Below are 19,914 nucleotides of genomic sequence, written 5' to 3'. Positions count from 1 at the left end.
CATTTATCCACAGCCAGTTTATGTGACTTTGATCTTTTAGTAATGTAGGCCTTTATATTAAATAGATATTTTTCTCTTCCTGCTGGTTCCTCCCAGTACAGCTCTAGACAGCAAGTATGTCTCCTCCCTTTGGTCTGCTAAAATGAACCTTTGGTTAGCTAAAATGGACTCTCCTAATTATGACTTGTAAGACAGGCCTTCTATTCCCCAAAGATCCTTGTAACCCTTTTCTCCAGTTGTTCCATTTTTAATTCATTCCTTCTGAATGTGGCAGCTCATCAAATTTACATGCAGCATTCCAGAGAAAGCCTATCCCAGATACTCTACATTGGTAGTTTCCATCATCTTTATCATATGGTTAATGTGTCCATCCAGGTTTTTCCCTTCTGTGTTATTTTCAAGCATTTGCCTGCTACTGCAGAAATTCTTGGAGTTAACGTAGTCTCTCTCTAAGGGCATGAAGCTCTGCTTTCAACTGAAGACTCTCCTCTGTTGCAGTTGTTCAGGTTCTTCAGGTCACCCAGTTCTTCTGGTATGACAATCTCAGTGTCTCTGCTTGCTGAGAAAAGGATCTCTCTATTCAGAACCGTGTACTTCACCGAAGCCTTATTCCCTTTTGTGCCAAACTCAGTCCTCCAAATACTGAACAAGCTTTTTCCCAGGATTGACCCTTGAGAAAACTGTGGATTTCCTCCTTTCCTGGCTGTACCTTTTCTTTCTACTCTGTCCATACTCACTTCCTTACAGCTTTGATGTTTTACTGTTTTTTGGATTTTTATCCTGATTTTCATTCTTTTGGGTGTGACAGTGGTTTCCCAGCCCCGAGACCAAAATCCATTACTGAAATCTGTGTGCATCTTTCATTGTTCCCTCACCTAGAAAATATGTTATTTTCCTAAAGAATGATAAAAAGCAGTATATCCCCTTTTCCATTAAGTATTTGCTGTGAAGTGGGCTGTCGTGGGGCTGTGAACTGGCTGGAGCTGCTCCATCCAGCTATCCACTTGGGCAGTGCAGGTGCTTTCAACTCTGATGTCAGACATATGGTGGGTTTTGTGAGGAAAATCTGAGAAATCTTGCATGTTATTGAGGTCAGGCTTTCCTCTGTGTGTTTGCTTCCTTGGCTCCCCCCTCCTCCAACTCCTCAGTTACCAGCCTATTAGAATCAGCCATTAACCTGGTTAATGGGGAGAAACAGCAAACACCAGAAAAGATGATGTGCTGTTCTTAATTCCCATTTGGAAACTTGACTGGTTTAAGCAGTAAATGTCTCAAGAAAAGGCAAACCTCAGAAAAGGGTCCAAAACCTGTCTTGCTTTTGTAATGTCAGCACACCAAGGTGGAGAAGGATGAGTACTTCAATGCTGAGTGGTCTTTGGGGGCAAAAAAGTGGCACTCTGCCAAAGCTGCCAAGGTGGCTTTAAGCAGTGTGCCCTCTGATCCTTTTGGTTATATGGTTAAGGTGATACCTGGATGCCTTTTTATCCTTTGTGAGATATGACTTGAACCCAGGAACCTTTGTCCTCTCTGAGTAGGAGAGGTGGCAGAAGAAGAAGAGGGCAGTGAAAGGCACAGGGTAAGGGCAGAGGGGGAAAGGAAGAGCTCAGGCAAGAGGGGAAATAGCCATGTTTCAGGGAGAGACTAAAGCTGTTCTACTGAAATGAGGTAACAGCTCTTTGTTAAGGACAACAAGGACTAATGCAGCACACAGAAATAACCTGCCCACTTAATTTTTATTAAAGATCTAAAAAGGTGGAAGGAAAGAAATTTACAATTTGTTTGGTATTTAGCTCAGGTAATTTTTTTAAAATTGTGTAATGAGAACACATTGTCCAAATTTTCATATGCAGATTCAATTAGTGTTCAGTTAATTAGCCTTTACAGATGAGATTAACTTAATTACATAACACTAACCTCTCTTAATAACTATTAAGGGTAGGAAGGCTGCCTTTAATAAATTTAGAAGGGCTATATGTGTTTTTTAAAATCTGAAATGACACACACATAAATTAAACCAAATTACACACAGAGGACAACCCTTAATGGTAATGATCAAAGGAAACAAACTATGTACATAGCTCAGAATCAGGCTGCTTAGAAGTTCATGCTGTGTTCCTCCTCTTGTCTGCTGGCATCCTAGTGATTTCACTAGGATTATTACTGGAGCTGATGTACAGTCTGGGGTCATTCCTTCAAAGAGGGTTGCAGACTGATACAAGGTTACTTTAATTAAGTGTTAGCTTGTGTTAAAAAAAATCATTTTGGGTACTAGGTTATTAGCAATTTTCTTTTTCAGGTGGTCTAAAGAAAAATGTGTGGAAGCTCATTGAATGCTAAAAATTTGATGCAAAAATATTTGTCATTATGTGCCATAAACAACTGTATAGATTTTTTTATCTCTTGAATATGAGGTTTGCACTTGAACAATGATGCTGTGATTATTAATATCACAATGAAAGAGAGCATCACATCTGATATAGGGTGATAAAGGTGGAGCATATATGGGACTAGTTATGGCATGTGGCATCTTTGGCTTCTGAGTCACAAGTTTGAATCCAGGGTGCCTTGGTAAAGTGACTGACATCAGATAATATCTGATACTTTTCAGAAAGGAGCAACAAAAGAAGTCTTTTCCCTTGGCTGTTCTTGCATGGGTAATGTTTCCCACTTGCAGTGAATTTTGATGGGCTCATCACATCCATCTTCTCAGAGCTCAGTAGCTTTTATGACATTCAGTACACTGCAAAATTCAAGGGCTACCCTCATTGCATTCTCGAGGACCCATTTTGGAGTCCAGATTTTGAGTTACTTTCAGGAGCAGGCATCTGCTGCATCCCAGCTTTGTGGCTCTCTTCAAACCATTTTATCTCATGACCCTGAAGGAGCACGGTGAAGTTCATAAACCACATAATTTGTTTTCCACCTGCAGTAAGCTGAAATGTTCAAAGCATCCTCCATACAATCTGAGTCATTTTCTATTTGAAGCCATGAGATCTGCAGGTATTGAGCAACTGAAAGGAATAGGTTGGATATGCCTCATGTTAAACACCCCAAAAATCAAAATACATAGCTTCTCTCTGAAATACTGCTTCTTTGTGAAAACTTTGGCTTAGTGCCTACAACCGTTTTCAGCCAGGAGGAAAGATGACATTGCCACAGATTTTTTCCTTGCTGTGAAGAGCTAGCAAGGTGAATATGCAATGAGGAGGAAATTGCTGAAGTATGTGTCTTGGAGTGGCAGAGTCTATTGAAAAAAAAGGAGAGGGGATACTTGAGCAATTTCAGCCCTTTCACGTATGCAGCTCAAGCTGAATCTTCAGCAGTCGGTATCTCAAGAAAAATGGTTGGCAGTGACCAGACTTTGCTTTGTCTGGTGCAGACCCAGATCTTGTTCTCTTCCATGGGGTTTGTGCCTGTATCCCTGAGAGCAGGATTTGGCCTTGGGAGTGGTTCTATCCACAGATGCAGCCGATGATACACGCTCAGAGGACGGGGAGAATGCAAATTCCCTGCAGGGAGGCAACCGCCAGATACGTAAACAAAGAACCTTCTGGGTGTGCAGCAGTCAGCCCACTTGAGCTGCTGTTTCCATGGTATACCAGATGCTGTGAAATATGCTTTCTTCAGGGGAAGGAGCTTTTTCTACCCCTGCATTATCCTGTTTGATGATGGGCTGACCTCAGGCTGGTACCTCACTGCGTGGGTCACACGTGACAGGTCCCCCTGGCCCAACCATTTTCTGAGTTGATGATGATAGCTCATCTCTGCAGCTTCCAAACAAAGAAAACACGAAGTGATTTTTTTTTTTTAAGCTTGGAACATCATTGCTAACGATGCTTTTAATTTTTACTACTGAGTGTTTAATGCACAACAGTTCTTCCTGATGCACATGGTGTCATATCATAATACTGAGTGTTTTTCTTTTTCTGTTTCCTTCTATTTTTCAAAAAAACCCAGAATACGTATATTTCCATTTCCCTCTGATTATTCTTTTCCTAATATCCATGTTGTTTTGTTATAATTCCTGGTTCAGGGAGCATAAAGCCACTGGGTACAAGTCAGCAGGTGCCATTTCTGAGTTTGACTGCAGATCACCCAGTGGATAAACAGGAGGAAAGGAAGCAAAGATAGGTGATGTCTACTCCCATTTTCTTGTAAAACAGCAGCTGATTGTGAGCAGGTGCTTTGTTATGTCATAGATACTAAGTACAAGTGCAATTATAAAACATGGACAAGTCTGCAATAATTGATTGTAGGAAACCAAACTCAGCCAGTGTAAATAAATTACCAAAAGCACTTATGAGGCTTGCTGTGCCTCAAGCATGACTCAGGGGGAAGGTGAGGATGTTTTCAGGGTACCTGTCTGCTGGAGGGGTGTGTTTGGGGATGGTGCTGTAAAACGGGCAGAGCTGTGTGGATGGGGCATTTTCCCTCACTCTGCGACCATGCAGGTTCCTTGGCTTTCCTTGTAGCTATCAAGAGCAAACACAGGGGCCTTTTTAAGGCTTCAGCTTCCTGCAGCTGAAGGGCATACTGTGGTGTGTAAAGGATAGATGCACATGCTCTCTGCCCTGTTACAGTCCTGCCACCACAGCTCCATGGGCTCCTGTGTGTGCTGTTGGCTTCTCTTTCCCAGGCCTGCTGCCACAAGACCTGCTACCAGGTGCTCACCAGGCCCTGGAGGAGGCCAGGACAGCAGTGCGTCCCAGGGGTGAACTGTGGAGGCTGTAGTGGTGAGTATGTGTGTGCAGTGCTGCACAGCATGAGAAAGTGTCCTGGAGTGTAGAGAATTAAAGCTTCTTTTACTCCTGAGGATGCTTTCTCATGGTCTTTCCCAGGTGCTTTTCAACTCCTCCTCTTCCCCCATCCTGCAGGCTAGTGCTTCTCACTTTAGGGAAAAAAAAAAATTAAGTGTGGTTAATTTTAAGCCAGTGCAATTATTTAGGAGTCCTGGAGGTGGAAAGCCAGTTACTGGTTAACAGATCTGATTTGAAACGTGTTCTGCCTGACCCCCCTCTAATGTAGTTGAGCCAGAAGCAGCTCTTCCAAGAAGCTGGCTTTCTGGAAGGCTTTTCCACTGAATCATTTAAAGCCTAGGCTTCTTGAAAATGTTAATATCCTGCTGGCTCGCTGGAATGCAGCTGGTGGGTACAGCAAGTGCAATACCTATGTGCGTGCCTGCAATCCAAAGCACAGCGAGCGGGCAGGGCTCAGGCTGCAGCGTGGGTGTCCTTGCTGGAGGCTCAGCCTAGGAGGGAAGAGGGCTGGAGATCAGACCTGATTTGGCATTGCCCCACAGGGCTGGAAGTTCCTCTGCCCTGCCCAAGCAGTGGGGCTGTGATGGAGCAGCTCTTTGCACCCTGATGGGGCTGTGGTGTGACCTCGAGCCGTGCTGGAAGTCTCACTGTGTTTGTGCGGCCTGGGCACTGTGGTCACAGTGTGCCCGTGGGCTGAGCCTGCAGGGCCAGCCTGAAATGGCTGCACGCAGAATGTGAGCCCAGGATTCCCCCTTCCACCAGCAGACAGCCCTTACAATGCTGGAATCACAGCAATTGCAGGCTGTGGATCTCTGTAGCAAAAATGCAGGTCGGTGTGAATGTGTGTGTGCCTTTCCCCCTCCCATGGTGTCTGCAGGCAAAAGCCTTTTTGAGTTAGCTGTCTGTGTTTGTGGTGTTACAAAGCCTTTGTCCACCTTAGCTTCTCTGTGCTAATGTGTGAGGCTTTTCTGCTTACCTCAGTAGTGAAGAATTTTTCAGGGGAGAATATATATTATTTTCAGGCAATATACATTCTCCTCAGGCTGTCATCCACCTCTTTCATAATTTTATCTTCAGCGTATTTTCTTACACGTCATCCTGTGGTTTTTGTAGCTAAAGGAAGACCTAGAGTTCTTGCCTTCAACTGGGGACATATTGTCCTGCAGAATAAAAGTGTTACAAGTCCAGGATTAAAAAAAAAAAAGGGCACAGCTGTACTATAAGAATAAAAAAAAAAAATTTTAAGGGACTCTATGAGGACTGCAGGATGGTGGCAAGTGCTTTGCTAATTTGGGCAATAAGTTAGCACCCAAGAGTTTTAAGTCAGATCATTACTTTTGGTTACCAGATTTGCTTTTGCTTATTGTGGCAAAATTCTCTCAAAGCATACACACATTACATGGGCTTGTTTATTTATGTCAGCAGTAGATGTATTTACAGTAGTTGTATTGTTCTAGCTAATATTCTGTGGGATGTTGTAAAAAGCAAGAAAGATTCAATATGAGACAGAAGTATTCTACTTTTTTAGTGAATTTTCTCTAAAGAATGAAAATAGATCATGCTAGTCTGTGTTCTGTTAATATAAATGCAGATTAATGCAATCAAATGGGTTGCTTTTTCCATAGACAAGTTGCAAACACAATGGAGCATGGTCCTCAAATATTGCAGTTTCATTAAAGCAGATATTTTATCGTTCATTTTCAGGTATATTATATATTTTGCACACCTTCTTTAGATCGATCAATTTGAATTCATTTAAGACACTAACAATTGAGTATAGTGACAGGTATTTATTTAGATAAGTGGATACAAATTTTCTTCAATTATGAAAATGGAAGACAGTAAAAATAGTGAAAATTTTAAAAAGAAATCTGCTTACTATTCTGCAGAATGTACCAGCTGACTGCCTTGTGCTAAACTTTGACTTGGCAGGTTTCAGGTTTTTTAATAAGGGGCCTAAAACCAAAACAAGATGACCTTGCCATATTCCCTGTGCTTCCCTTTTGTGTAGTAATTCATATACTTGTCATCTTATTAATTTATCTGTTAAGTTTTCCATCCATTTGCATATCTGAAAAATTTGAGTCAGGACCAAAATGATGAAGTTAGTTTAAAAACATTAAATCATGAAATAGTAACAAATTTTAGAGAATAAAACATTGATGAAAACATGTTTCATGGCTGTCCAGATCTTTTTTGGAGTTGGGATTTGTTTTTCCAGCCATCCTTTCTAGACTCTGTTTGTCACATGCGGACAATATTAGAAAGGTGAAGGTAGGAGTTAATGCCGTGGTTCTCCTGGCTGAGGTTCTACCACTTGTGTGTGAGTGGTAGAAACAGTGTGTAATAGAGCTTCTGCTAAGCACTCTAAAATATTGTGGCTTTTTTCTTTTTCTAAAATATTGTGGTTTTTTCTTTCTTCCAGGGTTTTTGGGAGAGCCACACAAAACTCATAAAAGAGTATGGACCTGTTTGTGGGTAAGCTGAGCAGTGCTGTCAGCTTTCTTCTTTCTGGCTCTTGCTCTTTGAGTTTGTTGGGTGGGAGAGGAGAAAATACCAAGATAAGATATTCATCAAAATGCAGAGTGCAGTGTTTCAGTTTGGGGGACAGAGGTGGAGGTGGTTTGATTACATGCAGCAAATACTCTTGGCTTATTTTAGTTCAGCATTTGGGATTGGACTTCATTTTTCTCTCTCTTATTTTAATTATGCACATAAAGTTTAGTCCTTTTCAGAACTGTACAAAGCTACCAGCCTTTAATATTCTCTTTTCATCTGCATATTCTTTATGCTTACAGTGAACAGTGGAAATAATAATTTGTCATCTTAAAAAACCCTCAGTTTATGAAATAGTATGAATTTGGTTCAGCTGTTGCTATCTATATTTATGCAAAATTCCTAAACTTAAAATAAAATGAGGTACAGATTAGAAATGAGGCATTCCTCTCTCTATAGCTCAGCTGTGCTATCTTAGCAGTTTGTTAGAAGTAAAGAGGGTTTAAGCAGAATATCCCTTCATAGAAGCCCTTCCACATTTCCATGAATGTAATTTCTGTTCCAAGAACTACTTACTTTCCAGTTGTCATCATTTTAAGTGGAAGTGCAGTTGTCCCCTGGTATCTTCTATTGTTGTGGTCAGTTGGTGTTTGTAGCATAACTATTATTTCAATATATATGTATCAGGCAATATCCACAAATTATGAAAATGTCTTTTTTTTCCCCATGGTCTGCAGGGAGTTTAAGATACCTGTAAGAGGGCACATATGAATGTCTGTGTGTATACATATTTGATTACAAAAGATACCAATGAGCTCTGTATGCTCTCCCAGCAAAAAAGCTCTAGCAGAAAGAAGTCAGGCTCAGGCGTTTGATGCTTCAGTCACAGCCACCTCGTGGCATTTATGCTCAGCCCTAAGGACAAAGTGCTGCAAGAAGTGATGGAAATAATGAATTCCAAGGGTTAGCTACTTGTCTAGGAGGAAATAATGCAGTATCTTGGCTGGCTAGGAATGGGGAAAGATATTCATTAATGCTGCAGCAATTTGTATGTTGTGTAACAAATGGAAAGTGACTGAGGCTTATTATCTCTGTGACCTTTGGTGTGATGCCCTTAAATGACAATAATGTAAGAACACTGGCATTTATTCCTCAGTATACTTCCCTCCTTATTAATATCATGCTTATTTTTTTCTCTAAGCTGAATTTGAGACAAGTTGCTATTTAGTCATCTGTCTGCTCACTCAGCCAGGCAAGGCTATGTCATTGGAGAAAGAGATGTATAATTACAGTGTGTGAGCAGATAGAAAGTTTCCTTTCCGCAGTCCACTTACAGGCTGTTAGGGAGTGAAACCTCTGTGAGACTTGCAGGGACTGCAAAGCTGGGTGATGGTGGTTGTGGTCAGCCAGGATAGTTCTGACTCTTTAGGATTCTCTAGGTAGGAAGAGTGAGCATTGGTAAGCTTCATTTATTGCATGCATGGAAAACTCAATTTGGGAGGGATCTAGGGGGCTGGCAGAGAAAAAAAATCTGTTTTTCCATGTCTCCCAGGAAAACAAAGCTGGATGCAAACAATGCTGTGTTCGAGGTAAGGTCTATTTGTGGTTGAAGGAGGATGTTTTAAAACCTGGCTTGCAAGCTGCTGTTCAATAGGTGGGGCATGTGTCAGGGGGTATTTATCACAGTCCTGTCAATTAAAGAAATTCTTTCTTCTTCTCTGTGAGTCTTCAGTGTGATGCTTTCTGTGGTTCTTTGAAACAGGCAAATAAATGGTAGGTGTGTTTATGTGGATATTCCCAGCAAAGTATTGGATCTGGCAGATGGAAGAAGATGTGGCATTTTTCTTTCCCCAGATTGAAAACTGCTTTCCAATAAGCATAAAGAGCAATGATCTTTATTTCTACAGTGGTGAAGTGAGTTGAATACAAATCTTTGGAACTGAAGCCTTTTTTTCTTCCTAAGGTCACTTGAATAGTCTGAATGATACCATCACAACTGTTTTCTTTTGTGTGTGAATTGGTTTCCTTGACAACAGGATGTCAAATCAACTTTTCAGCTTTAATCAAGTCAAAACAATATATCCCTTCCATTCCAAAAGGCCTCAAGTCGGAGAGAATTATTTCAAGTAAGGCTTTTGTAGGTCACAAAAGCTTTTTTTCCCTTTGCTCCTGTGTGCAAATCTAAAGGAGAGGTGATGGTACTGATATTTTATAAAGACAGACAATGCAAATAGTCATCACTTGTGAGTTTATGCTGTGAAAACTATTTGTTTTCATACAGAGGTGGCCTAAGATGGAGGCCAAGGCAGAAACAAACAGCTCTGGTTTGGTGCGAAAGCAGAGATGGAACATTTCTATTACACAGGGTAATCCAAGCCACTGATGTGACTTTTGAAGAGGTCCTGCATTAGTGGAAATCTTTGATTTAGCTATACTTTGGAGTACCTTTTATAAAAATGCTTCCTCTAAAATATGTGTGCTATTTCTCCATGACAAAATGAAGTTGAAAACAATCCTATTTGGAAAACAGTGCACTAATAAGATATTCCTTGAATATTCACCTTTTCACATAAGAGTTCTGTAGGAGAGTAGCCCTATTTGCTGTGGAAAGTAGTGATTTAGACCACTCATGTTTTGGATGAATATTGATGCGATGTTGCTTTATTCTCCCCTCCACCATATCCAGTTGTTCCATTTCAATTGCAGGCTAATAGCTACTGATTGGAAATAGGTGATAAAAGCAGACAGAGAAATAAAGACGGACAACATGTTTTGTGGAATCAGAAAAGCAACTTCTGCAATGTGAGAGTGAGTTAGTTTTGCTTTCTATATGCACCTAATGTGCATTTGACTGCTCTGCTGCAATTGCATCATTATGGCTTCACAGAACTGATTTGGAGTAAAAGAAATCTGCCAAAATAAGTAATATATTCTTGGCCCAACAACATACTACCAGTGATTGTAGAAAATATGACACAGCCCCAAGTGGGCAGTTGATTGCTCTGGGATGAAGGAACTTATTCTGCCTTTGACTGTAGCAGTGCATTTGGACATGGGGAAGAATGTAAGAGGTCATAACATAGACCTCACTGTGTATGAACAAAGAATGAGAACAGATTAAAATTCAGTGCCATTTGTGGGGTGACGCTCTTTCTTCATGTTGTTTTGCATCTGAAAATGCTTGCAGCAGGTCAAACCCTATTCTTACTCTGCCTTGACTTGGACATTCAACTTCAAGCTGCTGTGAGAAGCCTGAAGATGTCTGTAGAAGAAGCTCTGGTTTGTCAGTGTGGGGGCTTGGGGCTTTCCCCTTTTCTGGATGGAAGAGAGACATGCATTTCTGGGATCTGGGCATGTGGAATTTTACTCAAAGCCTTTTTCTTCCTTCTGCTGTCATCAAATACCTTGGGAAAAACCTAAGGTGGATAGGGCAGGATCTCCTCCTGCAGGGAACAGCTGATGTCTTCATTGTGGGCTGAGTTTAACTGAAGAAACAATGTCTTTATTGCTGTTTTAATGTCACAAAGTTTTTTAACCATCTATTTCTAGCCTCTTTCTGCTTTCTGTGGAAAAAGTGATTCCAGGAAAAGTATTCTCATCTTTGTTTCTGAAGGCTTATGGAAAGAAATACTTCAGTTTTATGAAAAAATTGTATCCTGATTGATTTCCTCTTTTGCATTGGGGAGGGGGGGGTTGGGGGGTCTACTGGACTTACTACATTTCTTAGGGTGCTTCCTCTATTTTGATATTTTAAAGAATTGACTTTTTATATTTCAGCTACAAGAAATCATACCTTGACAATGATAGGGAAAGGCAAGCTTCCTGTTGCTGTTTTATAGCTCCTCCTAATCTCTGTTACCCATGTAACCTGACAGGAAATTTTGGTAGCCTTACTTGCCTGGATTTTTGTTTTCTTTAAGAGCAGTATATTTTTTGGCTGATGTCAGGTCTTTCATATTTCATCAAGATTTATTTCCTTCTCACTGCTTTCTCCTTTATGTGTTGTGATAAGGTTCTTTGACCCTATAAGATTGTTGACCAGCCCCAGAATTGCTGATGTGGGTTAGAGTTATCTCTTTCTTCCATTAACTACCTGCAAATTGTACAGTACAGCAGAACCCCTAACTTTGAGTACATGAGTAATCACATTCAAGTCAATGGTATTGCTCAACATGCTTCAAGTTAACCAGAAGTCTGTCTACCTTGCTGAATCAGGGCCATAAAAAACCAATTGCATTTGTGCCTTAAAAATATTTTTAGTGCTGTTGGTACACATAAACTCCTAGTTCTATTGTACCTGGAAGAAGTTAATGGGGAGAAAAATATTTCTTCTCCACCCTCTCTTTGCATGTGGACAATTTATTTGCTCTTCTGCAAAATGTGTCAGCCATTCCCTCTGAAATGGAAAATATTATTGCATGAATGGGCAGAGCAATAGGACAATCTTAATGTTTTTAAGTTAAACTTTCAGGAGCCTTTCTTTTAATCACTATGAGAATTCGTAAATAGTAACCTATTTTTTTAAATTGTTTTCCAAAAAAGAGCTGAAACCCAACAATACTCCTGGCAGAAACTCCAGGGCAGAACTCATGGTACAATGCTAGATCTCCATCTGAATTCCCACAGCTGAACATAATTGGGTATTGGTTATATTTGGCTCCAGTGGTTAAATCAAGCTGCTGGAACAAGTCTTGTGAGGAGTTACTTTGGGGTGTAACATCACCAGTTTCTCCTCTTGTCTCTAGAGTTAATTGGACCTGAAAACATAGCCTTCTGTGGGACTGATGCCTAAAGACTTCCCCAAAATGTGGCAATACCACACTGTTCTGAGAGCTGGAGTCTCTGCCACTGTTGCAGGTGGAATTTTTTTTGTGGCTGCCTGATCGCTGTTGGAGTATTTTACGTTCTGCATACACAGATCCTTAGGCTGCAGATTGTTGGCAAAATTTACAGTAAATTAGTTCACCAGTTTAACTCTGGCATGTTTCAAATGTACTTAGGTCTCTGGAACATTACAATACTAGTACACTAGGTATCAATTTGCAAAGGTATTTATTGATGAGCACCTCACAGCCATGAACAAATCTGCTGTGTGGACTGTGACCTCCCATGAGAACCATGCCGCTTGAGCTTGTGATGGTTCTTGATTTGGTGCTGTAGCCTCTGGCTGCCCCAGGGAGGTCCAGGGACATTTGTGTTCTGTGTATTCACAGACAGAGCTCCAAGGCCCATCAAAATTTTCCAGTTCCAGCCCTCAGTGCAGGCAAAGCCATTGGGATCAAAACCTTTGGTGAACTGGTAGTCTCATGTGTGTGCAAAGCTCTCCCACTCCTCTCTGAGGTTCCAGACACTGCCCTGGGGTGGCTGAGCTGCAGGCATGTGCTCACTGTTGTGCTTTTCCCCATTTTCTTCCATCCAGTCCCTCTGTGACTCCACTGCAGCTGTTTGAGCCGATGTAAGTCAAAGACCTGATGTAATCTTTTACACCTCTGGAAAGAGAGTGTGAAATCCAACCATATGAGACATACAGCATTTTATGTGCTCTTGGCAAGGCAACAAAGTACCCTGCCTGTCACCTGCACCACGTTCCTGATGCTTGTTTCTGTGCTCATGGCATGTACAAACTGCTGTGACCATAGCTCCAGCTAATGACTGTTTGTGCAGAGGAACATCTCCTGCTCAGAATTGCTTCACTGACAGATTTGGTCAGACATGGAACAGCTCTGAGAGACTGGCCAATACTCTGTCTGCTCCTAAGACTGACAATGGAAGCAGGAGCAGGCCCTTGTACATATCTAAGTGTCTGAGGAACCTGATTAAAACTTGGTCTGCTTCTGCGTATATGCACATAGCAGCCTTGGCTAGGAGAAGGTTTCACCTCCATTTCCTCCTGCTGAAGTGTTTCCTTTTGGTTCCTTGCATGCTGGTACTCTGCAGCATTTAGCTGTTGAAGCACAGTCCTGGTGAGCTTCATCCTAGGAGTATTTGAAAAGTGAAGTTTCTTTTGAAAACGTGCTGCCTGAGGAGTATTTTACAGCTAATATACAGCACAGGTGATCTTTGATCTCTGCTGCCTGCTTCTTTGCTAATTAATGGTTAAAATGATAGCTTTAAAGGGAATGAAACTGCTGAACAGATTGCTGCTTCTTATCATGTTACACCTGCATACCACAATGTGTCATCCTCATTCAAGAAAGGGGGAGGAAGTATTCTGAGTTACAAAAACTAGTTCCTAAGACACAATTTCACATTGCTCTACCACCTTCATTATCTACTGGAGCCTGTATTTGTTCAACATTTTAACAAGCTGTAAAGTCCACCTTGTAATTTCCCCCCATCCTTTTCCACCATTTGGCAGGTGGAGAGCTTCTAAAAGACAATAATGTGAGGCATCATTTCAATATATCAGTCCTAGAAAGTATGGGAAAACAGCAGCATTGTGGATTTTGCTGTGCATATTAAATGCTTTCATAAGAATTTCCTACAGCACTCCAGAAGTATTGATGCAAACCTAAAGCAGATACATGCAATATGCAATGTTCAGTAGCTATTAATGGTCTCTGACTTCACTTGCTATGTATCTGATTATGAACTGGTGTTCCCAGTGCCATGCATGGTAATTTTTAATGCATTTCTTGAATAATTTCCCATCACTATATGTAGAGGGAGGCAAATGTATCATGCCTCCCAATACGTGCGTGTGTGTCCACTTTCTTGGCAGCCTTTGAAGCAGATCAATTTTAACGCTCAGTTCAGGAATTTCTCCTGATTGCCTTGGTCACTTCACAGGAGAGTCAAAGCCTCTCCAGGTCACTCCCTAATGCCAGTTTCCCTTCTTTCTGGCACCCCAAAGAAATCCAAAAGCAGCTTGTTGCTGTGTTGTGCCGTGAGAAGCACTGAGCAAAAGGGATTTCCCTTTTCCACAGATCCCATGCTGGGTCTGGAGAAGGACGCAGAGCAGAACTGCAGATCAGCAGCCTGTTGGATGTTCCTGCACAGGCTGGAGCATCCATGGCTCTGTCCCTTACTCATGCCACCAGGTAGGAGCCCCAGGATGCAGGTGCTGCTTGGACCCTCTCTGCCCATGCTGGGGAGCCCTCAGACAAGACCTCTCAGCGCCTCTGCTCCTTAAAAAGCATTGCAGAGGAATGGGTTTGGGATGTCTGTTACTTAGTTTTTAAAAATAGTAAGTAGTATTTTCCTTTGTGAGGATGACTGCCCTTTGCTGGGTATCTACAGAGGTGTTTCCTGTTCAATGTTTTTTGCAATTGGTACCACCACTTTGTTGGGGTTTGTTCTGGTTTTGGTTTTTCCCATCCATGACCTTGATTTTAGGCTCTGTGTTTGTTTTTCATACTTCCTTCCCTCACCCCCTAAGTATTTGCTCTGGGTTTTTCTTTCTCTTACTTCTCTCCATTGTCTTTAACTCTGTGCTATCTTTCCTCCATGCTCTGATTTTTATTCCTCCCTGTTTTTCTTATCTGTGTTGAATTGAAAACAGTAACATGACCTGACAATTTTAATGTCATTCCAAGATTTTTAATGTAATTCTATAAATCTCTTCATTACTTTTTTATTGTTTTGTCATATATAGGTTTTAGTTTTTCCCTCTACCTTATTAGTCTGGGGATCAATTTTAGTTTACTACATTTTATTAGTAGAAAGGGGAACAAAATATCTCCTTTTTCTTTGTTGGTTTGGCACCATCCTAAGGCACCACCTCTTTTCTTTTCCTAGAGAGTATGTTTTATGTCAGGCCTGCTGGCACTGAACTGGGTATGATTTCATCAGGCAATATGCAAAAGTATGCCCCACTGCAGAGGAAGAATTTTTTTTCAGCTGTTACTATGTTCATTCTTTTTATCCTGTCTTGGGGAACATGGGATGAGCTGAGCCACCCTGGGGATTGTGAATCTTTCTTTCCCTCTGGTAAATTTAGTGGCTAAACCTGAGGGCTGGTCTTGAAGGAGGATTTGTTTTAGTCATACCAATAAAATTCTACAAGAATAATTAAAAAGCTGTAGTGGTGTCAAAGAAACCTCCCTTGCAGAGACACAGCAGCTCTGCAAAAACATCAGGGAAAAGACTAACCATGTGCTCCAGCAGTTATTGGGGTACACTCCCATAGGAGCTTTTTCTAGTCTAACTTTATTAAGATTAAAATCTTGTCCCAGAATCTCCTCTCTGCCCCATTCAAACCAGCCTGAAAATGGTGGTCTGGACCTTCAAGCTGTTTATTTCAGTGTAGCTTCATTTCAGGCACAGAGTCTTGACTATTTGAAGATCTTGACCCAATGTTTAGGTCTTTCTCATGTTATATAACTTCAGTTTTTGGATGGTGATCCCTACTGAATAAAACCAGGTTTTGTACAGCAACTCTGAAGACATACCCAGACCTCTTAAAGTAGTTTACAGAAAAAGGAGTGAGTTGGGAGCAATGTTCTGAGTCTGTAAGGTCTAGCAGCAAATGTTTTATCACTCAGCAATAATCCAAGCTTTTCTGTCAATGTTGGAATCTATTTTATTGAAGAAAGATCTTGGCAAGGACTCTGGGGATTTGCTGCAGTGTCTTTCAAAGTGACATTATGAGAGGATCTTGGTTCTTTGGGACCTTTTATTGTATGGAACATCTTACGAAATACTTCCTGTGAAAAGCCAAAGTAAAATGTTACCAAAGCAGCCTAACAATTTTATATGTTCACCAGCTGTCCATTTAGACCAGTAGGAAATAAGCTATGTTTGGGGCAGAAAGTAGGTCTCCAAGTGCAGTACAGAGACAAATGTTAAAGTAGGTCAGATGGTAATGTGACATCACATGGAAAGGCATTAGTTTTTAAATATTAAATTCCATTAAAGTAATTTAAATTTTTATTTTTGAAATAGAGATATATACTACAAAATGGGAAGATTAATATATGAAATACATAAACTTATTCTTACTACAGACCCATATTTTCTCCTGTCTCACTGGAATTTTATTTACTTTCATCCTGCAACTAATACCATTGGATTTTCATCAGTAGTGGAGAACAGAAGTTTATGAAATTTTCATTCTGTTCATTTCTTTAGCAAAATATTTAAACAACTACACAATTTGTAAGCCTTGGATTAGACCCCACTGTGTTTATACCTACCCATGGGACTGCTCTGGGCATTGCACTCAGGGTATTTCCCAGTCTTTGCCTCTTCTGGGATTGCCATTTTGGATATTGGATTTCTGCAGGCAGAAATCTCTGTACTCACACTTCCAGAGGCTGGCACCTCTGAAATCCACAGGCTGTCCCTGCTGCCAGAGGATTGGAAGCAGCAGGTTACACTGGGGTCAGAGGATGAGGGGTGTTGCTGGCAGTGCCGACTCAGCATTCCCTATATACTGGAACATCTCTTCTGGATTTAAAAGGCTCCAGGTGAGAAGAGCATAATCAATAATTGCAGATATTGAAAGTGGTGCCTTCTTGTGCTTTCCTGCCTTTTTCCCCTTCCTTCTTTGCCTACAGGACACGAAGCATCTGAATCCCCCAGACGATTGCTCATGCATTTACATTTTCATTTGCTTGGTTTATAGCAGGATTGTTCCAGCTTTTGGGAGGGGCAGCTATCAAAGATGTACAGGCACTGCCTTTGTGTTTTATTGTTCCAGTCTATTTTTCCCTGTGAATGTAGGTGGGAGTTTTTCAGTGGGTTGGTTTTGTGCTTTTTGCTTTCTCTTTCTTCTAAGAATTTATAACCCTTTTATTGTCAGTCTTCAATCATTTTTGATAGATCAATATATTTACTTCAATGATGGCTCATCCTACAGTTGTGCTTGTATTTTTTTTTTTTTGTGCTTTGTTTATAGGGGTTATGAATAGATTCAGGGGGTTGTATCTCTGCTATACCTCTGTCATTGCATGAGGATCAAGTTGCTTGAAATTGGCCCAATACATTTATATTTAGAAGGAACATGAGGTGTTTACATTGGTCTGTCTTCAAATCTACATTGGTCTGTTTTCCCCCCTTTTTCTAAGTAAACTTAGAGCAATTAAAATGCTGTTTTTTTTCAGAATTGTTCTGAGAAATCTTAATCGCAGCTAGTGGTGTTCCATGTACATTGAACTGTTTGGAGACTTGGGTTCTAGGAAACTGCTCTAGCAGACTGCAGAGATCCAGAGGGTTTGGGGAGTAGCATAGCAAGGCAGAATGGTGACATGGACTCAGAAATTAAGCAGGACCATGGGAATCCTGTGGTGTGCAGCCAAGCAGCTATAACTGAGGCAGAGAGGAGAAATTCTTGAATCTATTCCTGAGTGTAGTTTTCACTCATGTCCCCAGGCAGCCAGATGTGGGCCTGGGACAGCTGTTAAGTGCAGCTGTGAAGGGAGCTCACACATGTGCAGAGCAGTGTCAGTGGGATTTGCTGTGCTCTGGCTGGGGGTCAGCAGAAGGAGTGGGTGAACAGGACTGACCAACAAAGGTGAAAGGATATGGCTGTGGAAGGGAGGGCTACAGGTGCTATTCCATCCCCAGGGATTTGGGTTGTTTCATTATAAAGTGGTGTATAGGCCATTTGTTATGCAATTGCCCCCTTTCTCCCACCACAAAGAAGGGAGCAGCAAAAGAAGTGTGTCTGTTACAACTGATGATATGTACAACATGGTAAATGGTACAACTGATGATATGTACAACATGCTAAATGGAAAATAGGTCAACTAGGCAGTGCTCTCACCAGTATTACAGTTTGAAACATGATCTGTATCTCATGACTACACATTAAATATGGGGGGAAAAAATCCCTGAACCTGCATGGGTTTTAGTGAGGTTTTAATAATTTAAACCAGGTGAGCATATTAGCTGTTTGTAGGATGTAATCCCCATAGTTGCCCTACCAGAGCCATTCACACCCTGGGGTTTGGTACATTTGTTCTTAGGCTAAAATAATTTGCCATGTTATGAAAGCTGTGACTCAACTACCTCTCAGCAGCACGTTGTCCATTTATAACATAGATTTTCCTGGAAGTCATTACTTTGGAGTGCCATTGTCAGCTGTACACATCATTCCTGCTCTTCTTGTCCTTTGTGGTACAGATTTGCTCGTTGTTGTTAGTGAGGATGTTACTGCTGATACACAAGCTATCAGGTTTTTCTGTTATTTTCTTTCTTTTCTATCTCTGTTGAATTGCAGTTTCCTTTGTCTTCTGTGTGGTGCACTGAAAGAGGATAGGAAATTTATCACGGTTATTTTTAATGGGCTTTTAAAGTCCTGCACGACACAGATTGAATTGATTCAGGAAAATTTCCTGGAGCTGTAGCATTGTTCTATTAAAAATAATTTTATCATTGCAGTTTTTCTGTAAGAAAATACATCTATTTTTCTCCTTCTCTCCTATAACAAAACCCTGCTTTCTAATGTTTCTGCGTGGTCAGATATTAGCCATTTCCCTAGATAATTTAGGTTGGCCATGTGTACTGCTAGCATTTCTATTGTAAAGAATTCTGCTAGTGGTTTCATGATAAATGCATCAAGCATTGGGAAATTACTTTTATTAGTGTACATTTAATAATGCATTAACAAAATAAATGGGTTTGTGTTTATCTTGAGAATGTATAGAAAAAGTACATGCTGCTATAGGTAAAAAAAAAATGAATCTTTCCTGTGTGCATTTTGTATGCTGTAGCATAAAAAGTCCATTCCCAAGAGCTTAGTAGGTGGTTACTGTCTTTTTTTCCTTTGTTTAGATACGTTTTTTTCAGGCAGATTGTGCAAGAAAAGTGAGTCCCAGTTACTGTGCCCTCATGGCTCATCTGACAAACCTTTCCTTCCCTGAGTAAGCTGTCCATTGTTGACTGAGATTGCTGTCTGTGTTGCACACAAACCAATGAATGAGTGGCTCGTGCCTTCCCACTTATGAAACCCTGATTTCACTTGCTTAAACTTCAGATATTTTCAGGCTAGTAACCATGACCAAGTCAAAGTGTCACTCCTTGTTCTTCAAGATGGTCTGTTGCATGTGTAGTTACATGAAATTCAATTTGGCTTACTCATTCCATCATGCTATGTTCATGAAGGAAAAAAAAAACAAAACAGTATATTGACTCCTATCTATTATTGAAGAATTGAAATATTCTAATATCAACACAGTTTTTTTTCAGAAATGCATGCATCTGCATTAAGCAGAGCAAAGGTAGTAAGAGGGATGGTATAGTATATAATGTAACTCTCTCGTTGATCTAAGATCAAAATGCCAGTAAGAAAGAGTAGACTGAAAGAAAATTATGTAGATGTTTATTTCAGATACATTCAAAAATAAAATATTGTTTTGTCCACCACTGCTGATCCTATTTACAGGAGGCAGATGAGCTGTCTTGCCTATAAAGGAATGAAAGATAAAGTGCAGAATTAGAACAAACAGAAACAGCCTACTGGTTTTGAATGTCTCTGTTCTGAATGCTGCTTTTGAAGATACGTATGAGGACATGTCTTTTTCTGAGAGCCTTTTCTTTCCTCAGGGCTAAAGTGGTTAAGTTTTCTCACAAACCTGGAGAAGTGAAGAACTCCAGTCACACTTGAGTTCTGGCCATGATAAGTAAAGCATACATGAGATGAAGTTTGCAGAAAGGCAGAGTTATGGATGGCTTTTCTGTGTACCCTGATATCAGGTCTCAGGGAGGAAAAAGAACACAA

General features: G+C 40.8%; 1 protein-coding gene across 5 annotated transcripts in view; it reads left to right on the top strand.

Moving 5' to 3' along the window:
- TBXAS1 (thromboxane A synthase 1) overlaps window positions 1-19,914 on the top strand; it is a 238,185-nt gene that overhangs the window by 81,674 nt on the left and 136,597 nt on the right. For 3 of the 5 annotated variants that reach the window (XM_063154015.1, XM_063154016.1, XM_063154017.1), the window contains exon 4: window positions 7,183-7,235. The exons of 1 other annotated variant lie outside the window; for it this stretch is intronic. In XM_063154015.1, coding sequence (XP_063010085.1) covers window positions 7,183-7,235 — 53 coding nt within the window. Of the gene's footprint in view, window positions 1-5,360; window positions 5,587-7,182; window positions 7,236-19,914 lie in introns of those variants that run through there. One more of the 5 variants, XM_063154018.1, reaches the window with a different exon arrangement.

Source organism: Melospiza melodia, chromosome 4 (assembly GCF_035770615.1).
Source record: "Melospiza melodia melodia isolate bMelMel2 chromosome 4, bMelMel2.pri, whole genome shotgun sequence".
Lineage (NCBI taxonomy): Eukaryota > Metazoa > Chordata > Aves > Passeriformes > Passerellidae > Melospiza > Melospiza melodia.
Note: the sequence above shows the minus strand (reverse complement) of the source record. Positions and strands in the feature narration are given on the sequence as shown.